Source organism: Rhamphochromis sp. 'chilingali', assembly GCF_963969265.1.
Source record: "Rhamphochromis sp. 'chilingali' genome assembly, chromosome: 8".
Taxonomy (NCBI): Eukaryota; Metazoa; Chordata; class Actinopteri; order Cichliformes; family Cichlidae; genus Rhamphochromis; species Rhamphochromis sp. 'chilingali'.
Window position 1 is genome coordinate 16355307 of NC_137935.1, and position 24590 is coordinate 16379896.

General features: G+C 43.7%; 1 protein-coding gene across 1 annotated transcript in view; it reads right to left on the bottom strand.

Annotated features, from left to right (window-relative positions):
* Positions 1 to 515: 515 nt before the first annotated feature.
* Positions 516 to 24590, bottom strand: part of sipa1l3 (signal-induced proliferation-associated 1 like 3) — a 91246-nt gene continuing 67171 nt past the window's right edge. The window contains exons 5-24 of the mRNA XM_080888794.1: positions 23308 to 23438; positions 20665 to 20853; positions 19970 to 20144; positions 19471 to 19574; positions 16101 to 16258; positions 15421 to 16006; positions 14439 to 14537; positions 14172 to 14347; positions 10961 to 11209; positions 9364 to 9540; positions 8604 to 8728; positions 7583 to 7692; positions 7049 to 7497; positions 6018 to 6245; positions 5249 to 5411; positions 4986 to 5169; positions 4738 to 4887; positions 3938 to 4064; positions 3474 to 3555; positions 516 to 3223 (exon numbers count right to left, since the gene is read on the bottom strand). Coding sequence (XP_080744920.1) covers positions 3038 to 3223; positions 3474 to 3555; positions 3938 to 4064; positions 4738 to 4887; positions 4986 to 5169; positions 5249 to 5411; positions 6018 to 6245; positions 7049 to 7497; positions 7583 to 7692; positions 8604 to 8728; positions 9364 to 9540; positions 10961 to 11209; positions 14172 to 14347; positions 14439 to 14537; positions 15421 to 16006; positions 16101 to 16258; positions 19471 to 19574; positions 19970 to 20144; positions 20665 to 20853; positions 23308 to 23438 — 3848 coding nt within the window. The 3' untranslated portion in view covers positions 516 to 3037. The remainder of the gene's footprint in view (positions 3224 to 3473; positions 3556 to 3937; positions 4065 to 4737; positions 4888 to 4985; positions 5170 to 5248; positions 5412 to 6017; positions 6246 to 7048; positions 7498 to 7582; positions 7693 to 8603; positions 8729 to 9363; positions 9541 to 10960; positions 11210 to 14171; positions 14348 to 14438; positions 14538 to 15420; positions 16007 to 16100; positions 16259 to 19470; positions 19575 to 19969; positions 20145 to 20664; positions 20854 to 23307; positions 23439 to 24590) is intronic.

Consider the following 24590-nt stretch of genomic DNA (forward strand, 5'->3'; position numbering starts at 1 on the left):
ACACTTAACAGAACTGCAATCAAGTGTTTATGATAAAGAGGGGTGATTACTTTTCAAACAGGGTCTGGTAGGTTCGGTTTTATTTTTTATTTTTCTCCTCAAATGAAATTTAAATACAGAATTAAAAAAATAATAATAATTTACTCAGGTTCTTTATGTCGGACACCGATGGGAGAGACTGTTTTTTACCAGTTTATTAATGAAAAATGTACTGATTAATTCATTTAACCAGGAACCTAAAAATGAAAACGGGGACAGACAGCAAAATTTTTTTTCAAATGTACTGTTAATGCAGCAAAAATCTGCTTCATGTTTAAGTGAAAAACATTTTCTTTACATACACAGAATTTACTAACTCCTTACAACCCTGCAGTCGTTTTCTAAAATCTGAAACTAAAAGGTTATTTTTGAACCGCAGCTCAAAAACTCAAAGACCAGAAACCAGCAAATGTTTTGACTTATTTTTAATATATTTTTTTTTATAAAACAATGAAAACATAATTTACACTTTTAAAATGTACACGTTATTACAACCCAAAGAAAACCAAACCCTTGCTTCAGTTATTCCTGCTGAATGCAGGAAACATCGATGGAAAGAGGAACAATGAGGCTTGAGGAAAAAGTAAAGGAAGGAGGAATTGAAGAGAAAACACAGTACCCTCTCATCTTCACTATTGTCTGCAACAGTGACCAACATGTCAAAAATAAATTATAAAAATATTAACAACAAAAAACAAAGAATAACTGGTCGCACAATATTACCAGTAATTATCATTATTATTATTATAATAATGCATTATTGGATTTGTTCAATAGGGGTCCTTGTGTATGCTTTAAATAGCTTAAAATTATACATAACAAGATTTATATATATATGTAAAAAACAAACAAAAACAACCTTGCCCCTTTTACATCAGCAAACTAAAGATTAAGACTTGAAGACACTAAAATCACAGCTACACCTGCAGAGCTGTGTGGATGGAGGACATCCTGCTAACAGGAACCCGACTGAAGCTGCTTAAAGACAAAAAATGACAAAGGAAAAACTGGGATGACAACAACCCAGAGAAGGAGGCGGTGGGTTTAAAGCGGGTGCTGCAGAGAGAGAGAGAGGAGCGGGGGTGGGGTGAAGAAGGCGTTAGTTATCCTCCGGGGTCAGTGACAAAAAAAAAAAAAAAGGTTTTATTTGGCTCTTCCAGCAATTTGAAACATCCTGCTGCCCAAAAACATTTAAAGGGACAACGGTGCAGACAGCAGGGTGACGTCTGTCATCATCAACCCCCCCCCCCCCAACGGTCGAGTGTTGTTAACAGCATCCTGAGGAACCTGAGTGGAAACTTTAAACAGATCCAGTTAAAGAGAAACCTCCTGTTTTATCAGAGAGATGAGAGTGCAGTACAGTTTTAGCAGGGCGAGGGGGTTGGGGTGTACTGTCTATTCACTGCCAGCATTCAAAAATATGTTTCTGTATGAAAAATACAGTACACAGTATCATTGAGAGCACTGTCGCAGTATAAAACACAAGAAAAGTCCTCTCAAACAAGCACATCTGTCCTGATGTGACGGGCTTTCAGGTACAGTACATGTTTCCTGTGAGCGCGCTCAGCCGGAGACGGAGCTTCACTGGATCACAAATACATGAAGACTTGAGAACACTTTGAGAAAATACACTTATTTACTTTCTTGGTGAGGCTGTTGCACATGCTTTATGCACTCCAGTTCAGTTTGTGACGTCTTAAAACACAAAAACAACAACCGGCTCGCTCTGCTGCCCGACACACGAAATCATAAACAACACAAGGTTTGTTAAAGGACGTCGGCTAGAGGTTACAGCGATGTGATGGAAGCAATTTGATTTCACAAAAGCAAAAATAACATGACGTGTGTGAGCCATCGAATCACCTCATAACTACCAGCTCTTCTGAGAACTGCCAGGAGCGAGAAGTTGGCTGATTTTTAAACATTTCTCCAGTTTTACAGTAATCCAGCTACAGCAGTTGGTACGTCCAATAAAAAAGGTAAAAATGAAAGTTTATTCGCCATGCTTTATTCCCCAAAACATAAACAATATGGTCAAAACTGGGCTCATGTGGGGCTACGCCAACCACATCACTTCAGAATAAGCTCTTCACCAGAAAGCAGGTAAGTGTAACTCTCAAAATTCTGCAACTAAAACCAAACAAAGGACCCGCTTAAGGTTAAAGCAACCATCATTTCATTCAGGTCTGAGATGATCGGGCACTGCTGAGGACGCTGCTCTGTGTGGGAGATACGACGCCGCCACGCTGGCGAGCTCTGCGACCGTTTGCTCTCGGCACACTGATGGCTTGATTCACATCCGTGGGCCGCCGCGGGTCACCCGTGTAAACGGAGGGCAGGAAAACGAGGCCCACAGGGTTCAGATTACAGTAAACAGGTTTGTTCATCACTCCGCTGTCCACACACACACACACACACACACACACACACACACACACACACACACACACACACACACACACACACACACACACACACACACACACCTTTAGTACGTCTCTTATACAATATCAGTACATTGTCGATATAACTGATATATGAGAATTGTACCACACAGGTATCTATCTACAGTACCACGTCTGTAGAGCTTCCTCTCTTCTAGTGCATTCTGGGAGATGCAGTCTTATTTATTTATTTTTTTGGCTGATTGGCTGCAGGAACAGTATTAGGCCTCTCCAGGTGATGTAGTGTTCTCTAAAACAGTCAGGATCTCCACTCCTGCTCGCTCCTCCGGCATAGTAGCAGATGTATTTACACCGTGTGACAAATATCCAGACGTCAGTTAGAAAAATAAACAGGCTCAGAGCAGGGAGCGTGTAGAGAGGGAGGTTCTCTACTGGAAGGGTTTAAAAAAATCCAGATCATCTTTTTCTCTCTGGTTTAAGGCAGCCCAGTGGAAGCTGAGTGTGACATCTGCCGCCCCTGTGAGTGCAAGGAATCATGGGAACTGAAAGCCCCTCCCTCTGGCCTGAACCTCACTCTCTTCCTTGGCTGTCGGTCACTCCCTCTGTGAATCGGCTAAGGAGTGAGCCTCGTGGTCGCTGCCCGGCTTGTTGAGATTGGTCAGAAGCACGCTGAACTTGCGCAGCTGCTCGCTGGCAGTCTGGCTCTCCACCTGCAGCCGCTGGTTGTTCTCTCTCAGGTTGGCCATCTCAGCGAGTAAGACGACCTTATCTTGCTTCTCCTGTAATAGAGAGGAGGAGAAATAAAGGCAATGTTCAGTTATCAAAGACCAAATAACATCTGCATGGAGCCACAAATACATGTGAGCCTCATAATGAAAGTGATGCAGCTTTTAAACATAAATCAACATCAGCAACACATGTAAATCAAGTCTTTAAGAAGACATGACTCCACAGTCACTTATTATCGATTATTTGGTTCTTTAACCTCAGAGGGTTCCTGCTTTAGAGAGAAAAACAAAAGGCTCTCACTTTCTCCAGGTCATTGTTCAGCTGCTTCAGCATCACTTCCAGGTGGTAGAGCCGACCGGACAGATCGTTGGGCACCTCATCGCTGTAACACACACAAACACACCTGGCATTCATTACCGTGGATCCAGTGATTACACACACAAAACACCGCTGTGATGTGCACGCCGCAGGTAAACAGACAGGTTTTACTGGTTTTATTATGAGGATCCGAAAGCTCGTCATCTTCAGTAAAAACCTTTTTTTTTTTTTTTATAAAAGTGTGCTGCTCACTGGCAGGACAAACAGCCTCTCTGGTGCCACAGAGTTAACAAACTTTTAATTCTGGTGAAAACGCTGAAAAGAAGATGCTGATAAACTACCACCAGGTGGCAGTAGTGACTTATGAAAACCTGAATATTTACAGGCGCTCTCTGCTTCTTTACAACATGTTGTTCTGGATCTCTGTAACCGAGGGGCTGACCTACCTGCTGAGTGTGGGCGTGGTCCGTGGCGTCTGAGGAGTCTGAAACTGGACTGGACTAGCGGCCGGTCTCGTGTCTGGACCTCCGAGCTGCGGGTCAGTCAGCGAGAACAGGGAACCCGCTCTTTGTGCTGCAAAATAAACACATGATCGTGCTTTTAAAAAGCCTTTTCCACGTAAAGCACATCCCCAAAAAGAAAAGGAGTGCTCTAAAAACCTTTCCTGGGAAAAAAAAAGTGGTAAAAGAAGGTAAAAAGCAACCAAATCCCAGCAGCCACATAAAACGATCCTCTGGGTGCAAAAAAAATATAAAAATATATATACGAGTCTAAGCACCGAGGCTCCACTGAATGATTAACAGTCCAAAATTTTTTCCAGGTCCAATAAAACGATCGGTGTGGCTGCTCTGCCAGATGTTACAATAAAGTTAAACATCTGTGAAAAAACAGGGTTTATGGGGTTTAGTGGAGTGAAGTTAGCAGTAGCTTAGCGAGTGATAAGGAAGTTTTTTTTGTTGTTTTTTTTAAGTAAAGCACTACTTCAGCTTTGCATGTAAAGAAAAGCAGAAAACATAACAGTTAACATAGAAAGCTGTGCTGCTACAAACACATCAGCACTGAGAGGACGTAGACTGCTCAGGGTTCCTAACAGCCAGACGAATGTTCAAAGATCTGACATGACTCCATCCTCAGCACGGGTGAGGTCGGGGTCGATATTTCCGGGAGACTCTTGTAGAGATGGTGGTTACCTCATCACTCACAAATCAGGTTATGTTACATTTAATACTGAAATATCCACCCTCACCTTCGTACGCCTTAGCAGCGTTGACCAGGCTGGACCACTCGAGTCCGCTGGCTGTGTCAGGGAGGGGCATCATGCCGGGGTCGAGCCTCCTCAGAGGGGGGAGCTTGTCTCTCACTTCGGTCAGAGAGAGCTCGGATGCAGAGAGCGGCACTGAGGGGCAGCAGAGTCATGATTAATGATCTGAACACAATCACAGCAGGTTTGCTTTAGTCGCTGCAAGTCACTGGGAGGAGAATCGAGGCACTCACCCTTCTTGCTCTGCATGTGGTTGGAGTGGTTGGAGGAGCCGGCGTGTTTGCGTGTGGGCAGCGTGCAGGTGAACAGCACGTCGCTGGGAGTCGTCTGGTTCTCAGAGCTGGCGAAGCCGGCGTCCCTGCGTCCGCTGCACAGCGACTCGTCGGAAAAGGTGCGCTGCAGGGGGCGTCTGGGAGACTGCAGGGAGAAAGGTCAGAGGTCAGAGCTGTGTGCTCATGAGAGGAAAACGGATATCATCCACCAGCACAATGCTCACAGGGTCTCTCTGCGGCGTCTCCCCCGGGTTGTCCATGATGATCAGTTTCTTCAGGTCGTCCTCGATGCTGCTCTTGTACGTCCGTCGTGGCGAGCGCAGGTCCCTCAGTGACGCTCGCAGACGAGGTTGTCCAAACACGTTCTTTGAATTTGTGTCCACCTGCCTGGAGACACAAGATATGAGAACAAAACACAAACATACAGTCTTCCTTTATTGAACACTGCTTCCTGCCTCTTTCCACGGTAAGAAACTATGTTCCACTTTATTCTGCCTACAGTATCCTCCAGTGTTTGTTGGTCCACTGCCACTCACAGGAGAGTCAGAACTCTTTGGATGGTTTCGAGTAAAAACAAACACGTGTTGAAGGATTTCACTTTGTTTAGGAGCGATCACGCGCTCCCCGGGTGGATGGATATACGGACTTGGAAAGTTGTTCCGATCACTTTGTTTTGTGGATGTGATTTTAAGTAACAAAGTGAAAACGAGGCAGATGTTACAAAGTTCATGGCCACTGTGCGGGCCCAAGTTTGACTCCACGGATAAAGACACAAAAAGCCAAATGCCTTCAATTTCATTGATCAGCGCTTTAAAAATATGAAATTTTAAAACATAATTTGCACTGTTAATCACACATTTATGTCCACCATCCTTTTGAGTACGAGGTCATTTATATGATTATTTTGGTATAAAAGGAGGTGCCTAAAAATTATTTCTATCCCGGAAGAAGAACCAAGCATCAGAGCAGATCCGCTGAGGCTGTCGCTCTTACTTCTTGCTGTTGCTGCTGTTGGAGCTCGATGCTGTAGTCGAGTTTGAAGGAGAGGGGTTGGAGTCTTCTGCATGCCAACCGCTTGGTGTGCTCTTGCCATATGATGACTTGGGGGCGGAGCTGGACAGAGGGGTGGAGCTTAGCTTAGCTGAAGTGGGCGTTGCGGTAGAGGCTCGGACAGGCCGTGGTTTCTCCACTGGAGTTTTGTAACCCTGCGGTGTGTAGGCCCTGAAGGTTACAGAAAACAGACAGGAAACATGTTTGTTGTTTGAATGAGGACAAACATTTAAAAATCATTTGTATTTTGACTGCATCAATTGAACTGAAACACATCCTGTGCTCAGACAGGGGTGATTTTTTTTATGAAATAGTAAAATGTGTCAGTTTAAATATCAGATGTTTTCTACGCTCTAATGTGAATATAGTATGGGTTTATGAGCTTTCCAAATCATTGAATTCTTTTTTTATCCACATCTTAAACAATGTTCTGGCTTTTTAGGACTTGGGGTTACGTGTCTCGATCATCATGTGACACATCGCATGCACAGAGTACAGAACAAGAGCTGCTGGGACTCAGAGTTTCAGCACAGATTGCTTTAATCCAGCACGGAGTGACCGAAGCGGGTGGAGGTTTGTGTGCTGAATCCCTGCGTGGATTTATATCACAGCCCTGACAGTTATAAAACCACGAGAGCAAGAGATCACATGATGATCTTTATGTTTGACAAGGATTAGACGGCCATAATCCTACTTTTTCTCTACATTTAGTTTAGTATTGAACATTTTCAGTCATGTGATGATGCTACATAAACTAAAGACTGATAAAAACACTCTAAAGTGATTAATAAGCACATGAATCTGAGCCTAAAACTGTAACATTCACTCTATTCTGTGACAAAACAAATTTCCCACGTGTGGGACTAATAAAGGTTATCTTATCTTATCTTATCTATTCACTGTCCATGGGGCCTGGCATTCTTACAGGAAAAGGATCAGCAGGCGATGCATCTCATCAGGAGTTTGTCACTTACCTGGGCTTGAAAGCATCCATTTTATCAGCGCTGGAGCCAGGAGGAGGGAACGTCCTCGTCCTGTACCCTTTGTTCTGATTGGCCGCAGCTGGTATAATGGGCGAAGACTCTCGTCTCTTAGCCTCCCCCCCGCTGCCGCCGCTCCTTCCCACCGACAGCTCCGGGATGCCACTGTAGGTCGCAGAGCTGTGCATGGCCTTGTGGGACTGGCTGTTGGACATGTTACTGTGGCGACCGTTTCCGTAGTGGGTCGAGGCGTCGATGCCGCTATCGTTGGATCCGCCCTTGTTAAGGAGGTCGGGGTCAGGATCGGCCGGCTCACCGAGGCAACCCACGCCTCCTCGCTCTCCAGGTGCGCCTCCGTCGAACCAGCGCTCGTCGCTGTGGCTGCTCGAGGCGTTACTGGACAGGGTGTTGCTGCTGGAGTGGCTGGAGTACTGAGTCTCACCCTGCGGAGGACACAGAGTCAGAGGAGCTCAGCGAAAAGGCGAAAGGTGGAAAGAAGAGAGACGCAGTGTTGATGTTGAGTCTGACCTTCGAGTGTCTGTTTGGAGAGTCTTTCCCCGGGACATCCTGTCTGGGCATTCTCCTCTGCCCCCCTCCACCACCTGGTCCTCGAGACGCTGGGACATGCCAGAGAGGCTCTGCATCCAAACACACACATAGACAGACACTCTCAGGATTATAACAAATCACACTGAACGTCCACGGCTGTCAAAGAGGATTAAATACTTATAGCACATTTAAACACTGACCTCCCCCCACACACCAAAACCACACTCAGCAGCCTCTAGTCTGAGCAACAACTGCACTCTTTAAAGCAGCATGAAAACAACACATAAGAAGAGTACATATCTATAGAATAAATGGAAGTGAGAAATTCTGTAAAAACTGTAAAAAAAAACAAAACCCACTACATTACATACAAAAAGGAAATGGGATGCTGAAGTACGCACAGAAATACCACTGGAAATATGCAGTGAAGCACATTCAGCAACAAGTTAAAATTCATGGAACTGAATAAATAAATTATAACTGAAAGTTATAATGTGGTACACAAGCTAGGACTCATTTGCACATACTCTGGATTTGTCCAAATTCAGACACATAATAATGTCTCTGATGCCCTCAAGAAGATATTTCGCCAAAATCTTGCAAAAGAGTCCAAGATCGCATTGCTCAGGGGTCAGCTAATAGATATCTTATACGACTACTATTGACAGCAGGAGTTAAAAGCACTATCAGCATATCAACCATATGATTGGATGTTTGGGAAATCTGATAGAATAACATACTACTTAGGGCTTCAGAAAGGCTTGTTTATCAGCAGATAGAGACCTATTTTTTAGGACATTTAAACAATAATGTGAGACTTTTACAAGTCTCTGTTTAGACGTCAGCAATGAAAATATGTAGGGTGATGTTTAACTGTTTTTAAAAACCAAACCAATAAAAAACTCATTTTTTGCTCCTTATGAGATTTTACATTATATGTTACATAAGAGTAGACACATACAAGTGAGTTCAACATTTACTTCTGAAGGTGGTGCTGTACCTGTTTTGCTGCGCTCCATGGTACTCTCCTGACTGGTAAAGCCTGACGAAGATTCTCCACTGGAGAGGAGGTCCACACCGAGGTGAGGATCATACGGCAGCAGGGGGCGCTGTCCTGTTCCAAATCTATATGAACCACAGGAGAAACATTAGTGAACACATTCGCAGGGATTTTCCCGGTCCCTGGAGCTGCATATGTTTAAGGTGACGAGTCTGTTCTACCTTACTAAACAGAAGTCTGTGAATCCTCCTGCTGTTTCTGACCAAAATTGCATTTTGTGTTGCTCTGCTCTTTTAATCAGTCCTGATGTTATAATTGGTGGAAGGTCAAAACCCTTTTTCAAATAAAATAAGATGTACAGCTACTCAGACATCACGACAGAAAGGACACACTCTGGAATAAAACTCCCCAGCTGTAAAAATATAACGTTTCTGACTAACAGAGAACATTTCCAGCTTCTGCTTTGCATCCCTGTGGCGGTTGAATAAAACAAGTTTTTCTGGTTGGGTGAGATGTTATCAACCTCCACAGTGTGAGGAAGAGCCACCCACACAACAGATCCTTCCTCTGGGAGACTGTGTGTTCATACACGTCTAACTGCAGACCTGGTCGTGCCGCGCTATTCAGCCTGCGATTTGAACCAATATATTCCACCTTCAGCACACAAAGCATTTACGAGTAAAACCAGACATGTTTGATCAAGATCAAACGAGTGACAGTGGAGAGCTTGCAGAGTAAAACACCACACACCCACACACACCTGTCGGGTGAAGGTTTGTAGCGCACAAAGGGGCCCGGTGAGATTCCAGGTGGTCCCATCGTGGTGAGACTGACCAGGCCGGAGGGAGGAGAGGAGAAGCTGGCTGAGGGGTTTCTGTAGGGCCTGTCGCCTCCTGCAGGAGACAGGCTGTAGTGGTTCTCTGGGTAGCTGACCGGCCTGAAATACACAAAGGACGGTGGGTAATCGAGAGAAACAAGCGTACTACAGAGAGGTGATTGATACATAACACAAATAAGAGAGATTTAAAATAACTGAGGACTAGTGTGTCTGTGTGTCACTCAAAAGAGCAAAACAGACTGAAAACACAATGAAAACAGCTTAAAGATAAGATAAGATAAGATAACCTTTATTAGTCCCACACGTGGGAAATTTGTTAAAATGTGTTGTTTTAGACAAACACCTGGAACCAACTCAAGTTTAAAAAACTAGTATTGACAGTTTTGGGGGAAAAAACTTCTTTAAGTGGAATAAAACCACACAAAGACTTTATTGTTTCCACTTTTTAGGTGAAACAAAATGCCAGGGTATCATTTACTATCAATACAAGTTTACGACCGTCTGGCAGGCTTATACGGTGCAGTAATCACACGAGTTAGCCTGAGGGCTTTTGTTACTTCACACATATCTGCCTCGGAAAACCCTGATGTGAAATGTTATATAGAAGGATTTCAGGAGCCGTGCACAGGAGTTCCATCATATTTATGGTTTTTGTATGAAGAAAACATCCTGATGACAGGACTAAGCAGGTTTTCTTGGAGCAGTCACAGTTCATGTTCGGTTTATCCATGATGTCATCCAGCTGACATCACTTTTCCTCAAACATTCATTCAGTGATTTAACATCAAATCTTTCATCAGACAACATAAACAAACTAAGACAAGGAGCTGCAGAACAACTGTTTAGTTAAAATGCAATAAAACATTTCATCTACAGCCACCTGTACAGCTGCAGCAGTTTTCTCCTCATCTCTATAATTAACTGTGTAAGATGATGACAGCTCCGTGATGTAAAACTGAAAATGCGACGAGGATTGAGGAGTTTGGACGAGGATGCTATCTACTACAGGAAGCCTTTGTGAAGATGGCTCACTGCAATGCATATCACACTTTTACACCCATCATTAATTATTGCTTTAAGTCTTAATGAACAAATATCCTCATAGTATGCTGAAGAATGCTGACTGGATTCACTAACTTCATACAATACGCAGTTAAAGCTGAAGTAGGTGACAAGATTTTGTCATCACTGGACAAAGACATCCATAACAACCTTTTCGCATTCATTACTTAAAGGAAATTTGACTCCTGCACCTCCTCCAAGGTCTGTATGAGGCTTTAGAACATCTAGCCTAGAACAAAGACTTTGGCCACTCACTGAGCTTTTCAGGTGAAGAGTACAATGAGGAAAAAAAAGTCAAAGCAGCTGCTGTTGTCCCTTTTCTACATTTCTACACACTGCAGGCTTTAAACACTTTTTATACTTGCTTTTTTCCCCTTAAAATCTGAATTTTAATGGAGTGATAAATAAAGACTTGGTGCAAGTGGGGCAGCAGCACATGTGTAGAAGTGAGGCTCACCTCTTGGAGCTGAGGTGCTGAGGCTCTCTGTAGGGAACTGGCATCAGGGGCTTGTGTGAGCGTACTAGTGGAGGAGGTGGGGGGCCGATGGGGGCCCAGCGCTGCATGCTAGTGGGGTGGAGCACTTGAGGAACAGGTGAGTTCTCCCATCGCCAGGTCTGGCGAGGAGAGGGTCGGTATCCTGCTGCTAGAGGCTCAGGTTCTGGTTTCTGCTCCATGGTCTTCATCTCGTACTCCTCGGTGCAGCCCCTACAGAGACAGAGGAGGACAGTTTATAACGGTACAGAGACACCACATCCACTACAAGAGAATTAAAAGCATGACACTTAAAATGCTGCTGTTTCCCTCCAAAACTCCAAGGTTATCTCCTTTACACAGCCTTCATGTGTAGTTTTTGATCCTCAGCACGGGTCAGTAAATGCAGCAGCCCTGAACTGTAGCTGAACCAGAACAGCGGTTTCTGTACCGAGTTCAGTGCGTGGAAACTGCTCAATAAATCTCCCCCAAATGCTCCACATTATTGTCGTCTCATAACTTACTTTGTGGATGCTCAAACACACTGCAGACATGTAACAGAGCTCACTAATGAGCTCCCCTGACGCCAATGGGGGGAGAAAGAGAGCAAAGTAAACCGATTATTGGCACATCAGGACTCCATCTCTCCTACTGCGAGACTGAGGTCAAGTGTGTGTGTCTGTGTATATGTGTGTGAGAGAGAAATATCCAATCTCATCAAACAGCTCCTGAATCAGAGTCTTGGTAGACACAGCAGATATGTTTAGTAAAGGCACGCAAGGTTGCCTTGGTTGTACAATCACGCATCAAATAATTATGAATCTGTTTTTAAAACAAAGATCACACAGATATTCACTCTTTCAGCTCCCTCTGACTAAATAAATAAAAACAGCATGTAAGTAGCCCAGCACATGTCTTTTACACATCATCATCATTACTCCATTCACAAAGCCTCACTGAGGGAGGGAAGGAGGCATCAAATATGCATACTGGATGGCATTTAACATGAGACTAATGAAGAGAGGAGGAAATGAGCAGGAAAATGCTGTGAGGGTGAGGATTTAAAGTGAGGCAGAGTGGGATAAAGGCCATGAGGACAGAGTGTGTGTAGTATAAACTTTCATTATTAAACAATACGCATGTGGCGTATTAAGGCAATAATGCGGTTACCTTGTCTGACGTAAGTCTATTAATTTTCAGTTATTTACGTTTAATGGATGAATAAAAGTGTCTGTTATGCTTGGATAAATTAGACCCCAATGATAAATTCACCACAGCATCAGAGGGGGGAGTGCATTTTTGTTTTGGGGGTGGTTATAAAGTCTTTGGGGGCACCAAAAGTTCCTGTAAGCAGCAGAACAAAAATAAAGTCAGAACAAAGAAGTCCATTATAGTTTCCCCAAACATGTTTTTGCTTAAAATTGGCTTCAACGATGAATCAAATGTTTGTTTTTAGCACACATGTTAGCAGAATATCTGTGAGGCTCCTCAAAGTGCTGCTTGGACAAAACATTTCAAGATGTCATCGTGTGCTTTGGGAAACTGTGCAGGGGATACATGTTTCTTTTATACAGTGTGATTATTCATTTAACCTTGAAAATAATCAGCTGACTAATCCACAGTGAAAACACGCTGCAGCCATGTCCACGGTAAAACACAAACACAACACAGACGTCCTCAAAAACACCACCAGCTGATTTCAAATGACATGTGCATTAAACCAAAAGACACACAAGTCGATGCACATGTGGTCGGGATATTTTCATCAACAACGGAATGAGTCAAATCCAATCAGTATCAATACGGTTACATAACAGCAGCGCGGGCTAACACAAACGCAGGAAGAGAGCACAAACCTTAGAGAGAGCAGAGCCTCAATCTGCCGGCATTCAGTGTTCCTCCCATCACGCTGGCTGATGTGACACAGCTGGAGCTCGTGCACGCACGCACGCACTCGTGCACGCACACAGTCAAATACACAGTGCCAGAAGTCACACCTTCTCCCCGTCGTATCTGTCCATCTTGCACGTTCAGAGCCGAGAAAGAACGGCAAAGAAAAAGCCCTTCCAACTTTGGTCTCTCTCTCTCTTTTCTTTCTTTTTCTCTTCCACCCACTGCTCTAACTCTCGGCGGTGTTGAGACACGTCCTCCTCACCCAGCGCTTCTCTGCCTCTCCTGCTCATAACACTCAACCCTGCCTCCCTCTCTCTCTCTCTCTTTCACTCTCTCCCTCCCTCCCTCTTTTCCTGTCCTTTTCATTCGCACAGGGCGTGCATTTTTAATTAATCACTTCCACTCCTTTATTTATTTATTTATTTATATTTTTTGTGGACCTTTTTTCTCCTGCAGATTCCAGGCTTTAATCTCATGCAATCTGCTTGCCTGGCACACAACAGCAAATGAGTCGGATGGGGAGAGAGAGGAAGAATGAAATACAAGACTCTAATTATCAGTTGCTCCAATGCCACAGTACCATGTGTGTGTTTGTGCATGTGTGTGTGTCAAAGGGATTTAAGTTGGCGTAATTAAACTGCCTCCAGCATTAAAGAAATCTAACCACTGTGCGATCACACAGCCTGACACAATTACTGTATTTAGGAGCTCTGGTTCTCGGTCACAAGTGTGCGCGCACACACACACGGTTATTTTTTCACCTCAGTAACACCACATCAGCGTCTCATAAGGTCTCGTTATTCTGTCTCAATCAAGGCCTCGTGTGTGGATGAAAGGATGGAAAAGGGTGACGGCAGGGAAAAGATATAAATGATGTGGAGGAGAGGAAGTGACACAATAGCAGAGATGAGCAGATATGAAGAAGAAAGGAAGGCGGATTGTAGCTAATTCACGTTAAACAAATGCTTCTTTCTTTTTGTCTGTGTGCCTCATTTCTCCCGCTTCCTTTTCAGCCACGCATCTTTCTTTCTCTCTGTTTGCTCGCTTCCTCTTTTCACACACTCCCACACAGAATCATCAGAACATTGGAGTCTGGCCACTATCTCTGCCAGGCTTTTGTGTGTTGGAGTAATGAGTGTCCTGCGCTCTCTTCTAGCTCGCTCTTGTCCTTCCACTTCTGCCCACTTACACTGAGCGCGCTCCTGTGCTGTAACCCACTGTCCAAACATCTGCATTCATGACAGCTGTTTACAAATGAAGCTCTACAGGATTCAAAGGAAACCACACGCAGACTGCCACGCACCTACGAGGCCCGCCTTCTTCGTATGGAGGAATGATGATAACTTTGACTGTCACCGATGTCCTCAACAGGTCAATCATCTGCTCGTGCGTCAGCGTCACTGCAGCCACCTTACAGATCTCCACTAACCGGCTACCCTGCCTCAGGCCTGCCTGCCAGGCGAAGCCGTACTCCTCCACCTGGATGAAAAACAAAACAAAAGCAGAGCATTTATGCGCGGCCAAGAATCTTCAGAGTGCTTCAAAATTAGATCTGGTCATCTGACGGTACCTCAGCTACGGTGCCATCCAAGCGAACGTGGAAGCCCAGCTGTCCCAGTCCATTTCTCCTTAGTGTCATATCCACAGTTTCACATCCCACTGTCAACAACTACACAAACAGAAGGAAAAAAAAATCATATCAGATTTACAGTATTAGCTTGTTATATATATGGACTAACAAACTAAAGATCATCATAGCAAAGTAACAACCAGGTGATGATGACTTCTTACCCAGCACTGGGTCAACTTTTCAGTCTCAACTCTGCATGTATTTGGTGCTTTTAGTAAGATTAACTCATTTTTAAATATTTCATTTTCTGCTGGATTAACTCAAAGCTTGATCGAGTCCAGGAAATCTCCTCTTCCCAGCGTTTAATTCATCACTTTTTTCAGAGATTATCACAATTTGAAAGGCCTCAGATGAGCCAGTGCAGACAGTGGCATAGCTTCATTGAAAAAGGAAGACAACCACAAAAACATAAAGCAAAAAAAAAAAACAAAACACAGAATACAGTGTGAATGTTGACACAATGACTTGCCTTTGAATTTAGTTTTTCAGTGGAATGAAAACCAACATCCACTGTGGAAATCCCCTGAGCTTAAAGGAGTATAAAAGAATGAAGGTGTTGCACTGATTTGGTCTAATAAACTTCAATAACCACATGAAACATTTCTGACTACAGGAAGCTCTAAAGAATAATTTTGTGCAAGCAGTATGTCTTGTTTGCACTAGACATACAGGGGCACAAATCCAAACAGATGAGGAAAGTTTCATGTTATTTTACTCTAAGAGTTGGTGAGAAAGCAACAAAGCAATAAAAAAAACAACACACACACCAAAGGATGTAAAGAAAACTACAGGCTGGAGAACAAGGAAGTAAACAAGACATGACACAACTGTGTTTGCACTGTAGTCTTTCTACAAGATCTGCTTACAGCACAGCCTGTATGACCCCAAATCCCAAGATCAAGTCTTTGCTCCAAGGTCTCACCTTTAACCTCTGCACCATCTCCCTGATGTCCTGTGCACCTCCCTCTGGCACTCGAACTGCAATGTGGTCTCCTCTGCCGTAGAAGATCTTCAGTGCCAGCCGCTCCGGCGTCCAGCCGATCACGTCTGCACAGAAACAGTTGAACACCACCTCTTTGGTGGAGCAGTCTATGAGGACGATGTATTCAGCCGACACACCCAAGGCACAGGGGAGTTCTGCTCCCCCTCCTCCGCTAAAGTCCTGGGCCTGGACTCTCCAGGCGACCGCCCCGGCAGCACCCAGCTCCGCTCCCTCTCTCGCCTTCGTGCGCTCCCGTTTCTTAGATGCGAGGGAGATGAGGTTGTTTAATTTGCCGGCTGAATCCAGCGGCGTGCTGCTGACATAGTTCTCGGCCAGGTCGCGCAGGTACTCCTGCCGTGTTCGCGTCGCCATGGTGTGGAACTTCTCAGACTTGTGTGCTGCGTTTTCTGCGTTGATGACTTTGGCGAGAAGGAAGTTACGAAAGGTCTCTGGGTCCCGGAAGGTGACGCCGCTGGGGATGGGTGGTCCAAAGGGGGGCACATCCTTCATTCGCGTCACGGCAACACTGAGAGGCGGGAACAGTATTGGAAGTGAGATCCTAATTAATAACGTGCACCACGTGTATAGAAACATGAGTTTGTGCTGATGTAAACATTTACCTGTAATAGGTGTTTTCAGAGCAGGGGTTGTGAACACGAACAATAACAAAAACGTGCTGGAAGTGTGAACGAATATTTTGCGGGGTGAAGGGCAGCGCTCCGGGCTCCTGAAAGATGATGGTGACAATATCGTTCCCTATGTGCCTCTTTCTCAGGAGCTGAGCAGGAGAGAAGACATAAAAACGATAAATTAATAAAAACGAGCGAGCGTAATTGGCATTCACACGACTGACTCAGTGAACGACAGAATGTCCGACAGGGGAAAAGAGAGATTAAGACACTCGCTGTTAGACACCAAGCAACAGCTCTTTACGTAATTTGTTTTGCGGGTTCTGTGTGGGCTATTTGTGTCTGTGTGTGTGCGTTAGCTTGTCTGTCTATCTGCGTTTATGTAGGAGACGTGGCACACAGTGCAGGCTGTGTCTGTGGTGCGGTGCTTGCCAATCTGCTCTTCATCTGCAAAGAGAAGTGTGAAAATACCAATTATGTAATGCAGCCCACTGTTTGGCTCCTGTGCAGTACCACAGGAGCATCCTTCACTCATACCCAGGCTGCTGTGTGAATATTTGAATTGCACTTCATGTTTTTTTTACAGTAGCATGAAAATCTGGGCTATTTGGGGCCTCTTATGTATTAGCCAGGGCTCTAGACTAACTTTTTGACATGGGCGCACCGGTACGCCTAACTTTAAAAATTTAGGCGTACCGGCACAAAAGTTAGGCGCACTCAAATTTTTCAACCGCATTGCTTAACACCGCAGTTTTACATGTGCACTTTCTTTGGGGGGGGGGGAAGTCCATACAGACAATATTAATTTCTAAATTATTAACTAACAAACTTGTGCTTAAAGTGCTTTGTCAATATTGTAGAAAATGTTAAAAACTTAATCATCATCTTGGCCTCCTCTGACGACCTGTTTGCTGCTGTCTGCTGCTGAAAGGCCGTGGGGAGAGGGGACACTTGGGCAGTGCATTTACTGCAGCATATAATGTGTTTTCTGGATACACTGTGCTTTTTCAGCATTCAAATATTGATGGCACCGTGTCAGAGCACTGGCTATGAATTTCAGACAGATCAGGCCTTAACTTAACAAAAAAGTTATCAATAGTTCTTTTCATCTTTTCTTATTACCCACAGCTACAGTACATCCACTTCTCTCAGGCCTAGGCTGCTCACTAGGGCTGAGTATCATCACTGATTTCTATAATCCATTCAATTCCGGTTCTCAAAGTCCTGATTTGATTCAATTTAGCCTCAGACAGTCAGAAATATTATAATTCTGATCATTTATCAGTACTGATACACATGAGACTTCATCAGAATTGTGAAAATCACAGCAGATGCCTTTGTGTGAAAGTAACTGAGAATAAAACACAGGAAAACATGAAGGAGATTTTCCTGGTCTGGCTTTTTATAGCAGATAACCTTAAAAATATTCTGCAATTTTGCATAATTTTAAGAAATTTAAATTTCTTCAGTATTGAACAGCAGAAATTAGGCTTTCTTGTCCGAGGTCATTTAAGTGAAAAAAGAAAAAGCGCTGTAAACAACGCTAGACTGGTGGGTAATAAGCGAATGAATAATGCAGAAAACAGATTTGAGACGGGAAACTGTTCCTGAAGTACAGAGAGAGAGAGAGCTGTGCAGGAAGTGTGATTTTTATCGTGGTGGAAGCAAAACAGCAAAAGTCAGAGGGAATTCATGACGACATTGATCAAATGTGAAGCGCAGTTTGCTGCTTCTTTTGCTGCAGGCTCGGTGAATTTTGGTTGGAGAGAGGCAAAACCTGCAGCTCAGAATCAGCGCAAAAAGACGTAAACACAGCGCGGACCCGAAGAATCGCTAAACTCCGACAGCGTGTCCGTGTTCAGGCCGTCGGGTGAGAAAGCCGAGAAAGACGAAGCTGATTCTGATGTGTTGGGTCCGCTCCGTGTTTAGGTCTTTGTGTGGAATCCGTTAATGAATTGATATCGCTTTATTCAAGCTACTCACCTCTCTCTTCCACCTGCACTTTCAACTGGACCACGGCCAATCAGAGAGGTCCCGCCCCTGACTATCTCTGATTGGTTTAGTCCACGATAGGGGCATAATGTGTGTCTGTTGTTGACCACACGGAGAGTTACAGAGATTTTTTTTTTGTTACCGGAACAGTTGGTCGCACCTGTGCGACCAAATATTTATTTTTAGTCGCACCACTGAAAAATTTGGTCGCATTTGCGACCAAATTGGTCGCACTCTAGAGCCCTGTTAGCATATCATCATTTTCTATTTCAGCGTTTTGAATGTGACCCTTCATATGCATGATTCACCTGTTATTTACAGCAAATTTCTTCATTGTTCATTTAACCCAAGAACAGTTGTGCAGGTGAAGTTAGTGTTCTCCTTTATCCTGAATTCAGGAGTCATCACAGCAGCTTATGTTTCAACCTTCTTTTGCTTCTCCAGTCACTGAGGGTTATTTTTGCAGTGAGATGATGCCATCTAGAGGTTCAACTGAGTAAGTAAACCTCCTTGCTGTTGCAGCCCCTAAAGCCTCTGGATGGAGTTATTGTGCTGTTATAAACACCTGACACCAACACTCAGCTGTTCGAACATTTCAACGATTTCACATTTTCTCATGTTACTAAAAGATGAGGAGATTATCAAAAAGCTTTTTCTATAATAAATAACTGATTGCTGGTATGGATATGGCAACAGTGAAGTTTAATTAACAAGATTAATGTATGTTTAATGACACCTCTTTGGCCTAAACTGCTCTGCTCTGACATACTGACACATTCAAAAGTGTGCACTAATCCCGAGCACCTGCAGGCACATGTGCACACTCGAGACAGGCTCTTACGCAAATACTCAGGCAAACTGTAAAAAATACCAACATGCTGAATTTTACACACTCTTGAGCGACACCAGCACATGCTGGGAACGCACAGCATCCAGAAGATCATGCAAGAAGAAAAATTTAGTCAAATTTAAAAAAAAAAAAAGATAGAGAGGGAAAGTAAGAGGAAGAAAATATACTAATAACTACACTGCTGAACCCCACCCAACTCTGATCCAGACAAACAATGAAAGAAGAGACAGCCAGAAAGGAAAGAAATACCAAGACACAGAAAACAAAGACTATAAAAACACAAGAGGCTGAATAAAAACAAAAAATTCCAAATGAAGAGGTCGACAAAAGTCACAAGTTTCCACTTCATGAATTCTTGCCGTCGTTTACGAGCCAGAGAAAAAATAGCAGAAGAAGCCTCAGCTAACAAACACAGACGTGCTTTCAAAGGCTGTGTGACAACAAAGCATCGACTTGGATGTTTTTTTTTCTTTAGAGACGTACACCAGTGTTGGTGCTTTACTTAGGTGGGGCTGTTACCTGCTGTGGGTTGCTGGGCATGTATGGCAGCATGGTGGACACGTGGAACATTATCTCATAGCCCTGGTAGGTGGTGTACAGGGAGTGGGTGCCCGTAGAGTCCGCTGGAGGAAAGATATTTGTTGAAAGTCAGCAGCTGTTGACCACACATTAGTCAAAGTTTCTGATGATGCATTCACTGTGTAACCCCCGGTTTTATGACACATATGCAACATTACTGACTGATGAGTCTGTTAAATGTAGTGAATTCATGAAAACTAAAGATGCTGCAGGAGTTACTGTGTAAACATTCTTTATGGCTTTATCGAGACAAGTGAGTGTCTTTATGAAGAACATCCTTTAAAACCTAAAATACTCATTTCACAGTTTATTTGCATTTTTCTTTTGAGAATAGGAAACAGTAATGAAATAATACATTGAAACCACTTCTTCAGCAATGAGACCAACATGTAAAAATATGATTTCTAAAAGCGGATGCTATGCTGCAGAGCGTTCTTACTCTTGGTGTCGAGCTGTGCAGCGTATTTGGTGAATCCTTTGAGAAGCACCTGCTCCCCGAGCAGCTCCAGGAAGGCAGAGAAGGCGGGCGATGCCTCCTCGTTGTTGTACATCTCCTCCTCTGTGCTCTGCCCTGCACGGCACAGCAGAACACCCACCTTGTGCTTCTGACTTAACTACAAGGCAGAAGAGACACGATGTTAATATTACACAAGCAGAACAAGCACGAGCAGCTGAGAGACCACACACACACAAACACAGCTGAAACACAGCACTCTGAAGGTTAATGCCAACAAACAAGCTTTTAACCCAAAAGTAACGTATATCTGGACTTGTTTACACACAGCTTTGTTGATCTATAAACCACCTGCACAAACAACCCAACAGCTCAGTTGTTGGCAAAATACCTCCACCCTACACTTCTCCCTCCATTAAATGAAAGGTGAGATAACATGGCCAAACATTACAGCTTGTATGGTTACTCACTCATGCTCAAACGTACCACACCCTTTTTCTTACAGCTTTCCCTGTACAACACTGCACTTTGCACCAGCACTAAATCAGTTACCCAAGTCTCACACACTACCTGAGAACACCACGTGCCACAGCTTCCCCTTATTAGTGTACAATTTTACTCTGCAGTCTTCCAGCTTGCTGGAACAGCTGTTCGGTGCACTCAGTGCACCGTAAACTCACCCCCTGTTCATCCAGTTTAAGGAGCTGCTCTGTGACTTTGGCCGTGCTGAGCGCCAGTCTCAGACAGGACACGTTGAGTTCGGGGACGACCTGTTCCAGGACCTCTTTGAGTGGCAGACCCCGAACGGTGCCATGCTTCCCCGTAGACGCCACTGCATCTTCTAAAATGGAGCCGCGCAGCGTCACCAGCTGTGGGTTCAGAACAACATTAGTTTTAAAAACAAAACAAACTGGAAGCAATTTGAGCTTCCTACATAACAAATATTATTCAAGTGTCATGGTTGAAATGTCAAGAAAATTTATATTCCGCCCCCCAAAGGTGTTACAGTGAATATAACCTCATGATGTGGGAAACAACAGATCAGTGTGATTATAGTAACCAGCCTTGCTAATGATGTGATGATGTGCATCGTTCTTGTTTGTGATAAAACCACTGGATTTATTGCTGTTGTTTTGATTTTTTTAACCCATCGATAAATTTAAATAGTTAAGCAGTAAATTTCTTTTTGCATGGTCTTAAAGTTTAATGCTTTCTGCTGTTTAGTGTTTTTCCTTTAAGGGCTCAAGTTTTAGATTTTTGGTTGGACATTTATGTTGTACACCTTAAACATAAATAAAAAAAATATTTAGATTAAGTAATAATAAGAACAGTCTTAGTTTTTAAATTCTTATTTTTTGGATTTATTTCTTGTTCCTTTTTTTCTTTGTTGACATAAAACTTCTGAAGTGAATTGAACTTTAGTGTATCAGACATATTGGCTTTGTGGGTTGGGTATTTATGAAATAATAAAGCAGCATTGCCGTAAAAAAGTAACAATAATGTTGATGTTGAACTCTACTGAGAGAGGTCAGAGGTCGCTGTACTACACTTTTGAGAAAAAGGGGTTTGGATGATTCACAGTATGGGAGTCTGAAGCAGGTCGGTCCATCAGATCACATTAATGGCGCCCTGCTGCCCTGAAGCATCTTCCTGTTTGTCAAACACGCACGCAGTGACAGGCGTCTGCATGGAGGCTTTAAGTTCAGCGGTGTTGTGAATCAAGATTCTGCTCAGTATTGTGCTGCTTCCTGATCAGGGGGAACTGACCTGCTTCAAAACAGTTAGACTATAATAACCTCTGGGAGGAGTGGGCTGCTGCTTCTCACTTGCAGACTGATTAAAAATGTATGGCGGTCTCTGGAGCTGGCAGAGGCCGGAGAGACAGCTGAACCTCAGCGACTCGGGTCTGCCGCAAGGAAATGAAGCCCGACCGACCCACGGCTGAAGTTACGCAGATATCGTTTCAACTTGTCAGCCTGTGAGCAAGGCCGAACGAGTGACTGCGACGTGCTGAGCAGAAATATCAGGGGGGGGGGGGGGGGGGGGGGGCTGTTTGAATGTGTGACAGAGGAGAAAGAGGAAGTCTCCCCACCTTGCTGTGTCAGCACAGAATTAAATGACAGGCTTAGGGGGATGGATATTTGAGAGCGGCTGTGGCTTGAGTGGGAGAGAATAAAGTCCGCAATCAATCTCCTTTTTTCTCTGTGTGGGAACAGTGGGCCTGGACTGTGTCTGTTAGCTTAGCTCTGTGTACTTAGATGGTGGAGAGGCTCCATTGTTATACCAGAGCTACAGTGATGAGGCCAGGCAGCCATGTAATCCTGCTAAAAACAACACAGCACAGCCACAAAGAAGGACACACTCAGGCTAAGACTGCATTAACACAATGAGGAGAGGCGAGCTTGTTGTTCGAGCGGTCTTTATGATGCTAAACCGGTAAAATATATTGATTGAGATTAAGCCAATTACTTCACAAGACCTCTGACACAAACTGTGCTGTGTTATCATTTTAAATGCCAACCATGCACAAAATAAAAAAAAAAAAAAAAAACCCATAAGACTGAGCTGAGCAGAAAGTGAGGTCTAAGTGGTGTGAACACTAGCACTAACTATTAATTTCCAGAATTTTCATCCATTTTCCAACAGCTTATCCCACCTGTCATAGGATGAGAGGCAGGATACACCCTGGACACGCTGCAGGGCTAACACAGAGAAAGAACCATTCACACCTTCAGATAATTTAGAATTGGTAGCCCCGCATCGAGATAGTCTCCAACTATTTCAGTTACAGTAAACTTAATGTCTTTCAGTTTTGGACTGTTAGTCAAACTACAAGAGTCATTCTACTTGACTTCGGTAAACTGAGATGGACAATTTACATTAATTAGTAGGAAAATAATCATCAGTTGTGTCTCTGAACAAAGATGTCTTTCCAAAATTGTGTCTTGGAAACTGTGGAAGTAAAACCTCTGAAAAAAACCAAGAATGGATGCAGAGAATCTGAAAACTAATTCTCTACAATCATCAGCCCATCATTTATCACATCATGAGTGTCTGATCCATCAAAGAGGAGAAGTAGCTGGCTGTGGGAGCAGCCCGTGTTTGGTTTGGCTTTAATGTGCTTGGACTGAGCAGGTGGAATTTTCCACTGACAGAGAGCAGAAGAGGGATGAGCAGAGGGGCGAGGGGACAGAGGGAAGGTTATAATGAGGGCACGTGTCACAGGTAGGCCTGGAGAAACTGAAAGCAGTTGAGTAATTAACAGACTCTGACTGGAAACCCCCGTGATCAGCATATAAACACATAAACACACACACGCATACCTCGCTCGTCCTGACGATGAGTCGGTACTGGTACTGGTCTTTCAGGTCTTTGGTGTCTTCCAGTTTCTCTCTGCGGATGCTCAAGGCCACAGGGCCCAGCTTATCGTCTGTCCCGAAGTAGTTTGAGAGCTCTGGAGGAGGTCAGAGACAACCAAGGTTAAAGTCTGAGAAGCAGAGAAAGTTCTGTGTCTGAACATGTGCCTGTGTTGTGTCTACACCTCAGTGTGCCAGCAGACAGGCGATCAGATGAGTTTTCCAATAATAAAAGAAGAAGCAGCAGCCAAAAAAATGCTATCAGTGATGAGTCGAGCATCGGAAATGTAATCTTCATCTACTTCCACATCGTTTCCAGATTCTCTCTAACTGCTTAATCCTTGAATGAGAGTAAACTGACCAGCTTTATGTTTTGGAGTGTTTTTGGAGCCATAAAATCAGATAACAACCACCTTTTTGTTTGCCCTGGAAAACTGATGAATTTATTAAAATCCTGTTTAAGGTAATCCTGTTTAAGAAAGGACTCTATGAACTGTACGCATTAATTTATTTTTAATTATTTTACCTCGAAGGCAAACTCTAGAGATCAACAATCTCTTTTATGAGAGGCTCCTGGGTGCAGATAGTGATCTTTAACCTGCATGATGGCAGAAGAAACCGAAACTCTGAGAGAAAACCCACGCACACACAGTGAGAACAAACTCCAAACGCTAATATGAGGCACAGCACAGTCTACAGACCCACCATGCTGCTTCCCTATTTAAAAATAAATAACACGTTTTAATTACAGTAGCTGCACAGAGAGAAATTATCTAGGCAACATACCTCACAATGATTTAAATCAGTAATATCAACATGACTACATGTATAATGAGCACAAAGCAGCAGAAGTGGCTACAGAAATGTGTTGAGGTTCACAACATGACTGAGAAGGAGAGTAAGCAGCACATATAACACACTGGCTCTCAAATTATTCTGTCATGTCCCACTTCACAGGATGAAAAAGTTCACAAGCACTGAACTGATACATAAGAAATGAGATGAATGGGAAAGAACTTGACTTACAGAGACTGTCTGGATGTTGTGTAATTCATGTGTACTTAGCAGGCCTGACAGATGAGGCAGCATGACCTTTAGAATGAGACCATTAAAAGGAGAAATATGTCCTCAGCCTTGTAACTCAAGGAAGTGAATAAAATGTAATGTCCACAGCAGTCAATTAGCATTGTCGGCACAACACGTTCATCTATTAAAGGGGCCGAGACAGAGTTATCGCCACACTATACTAG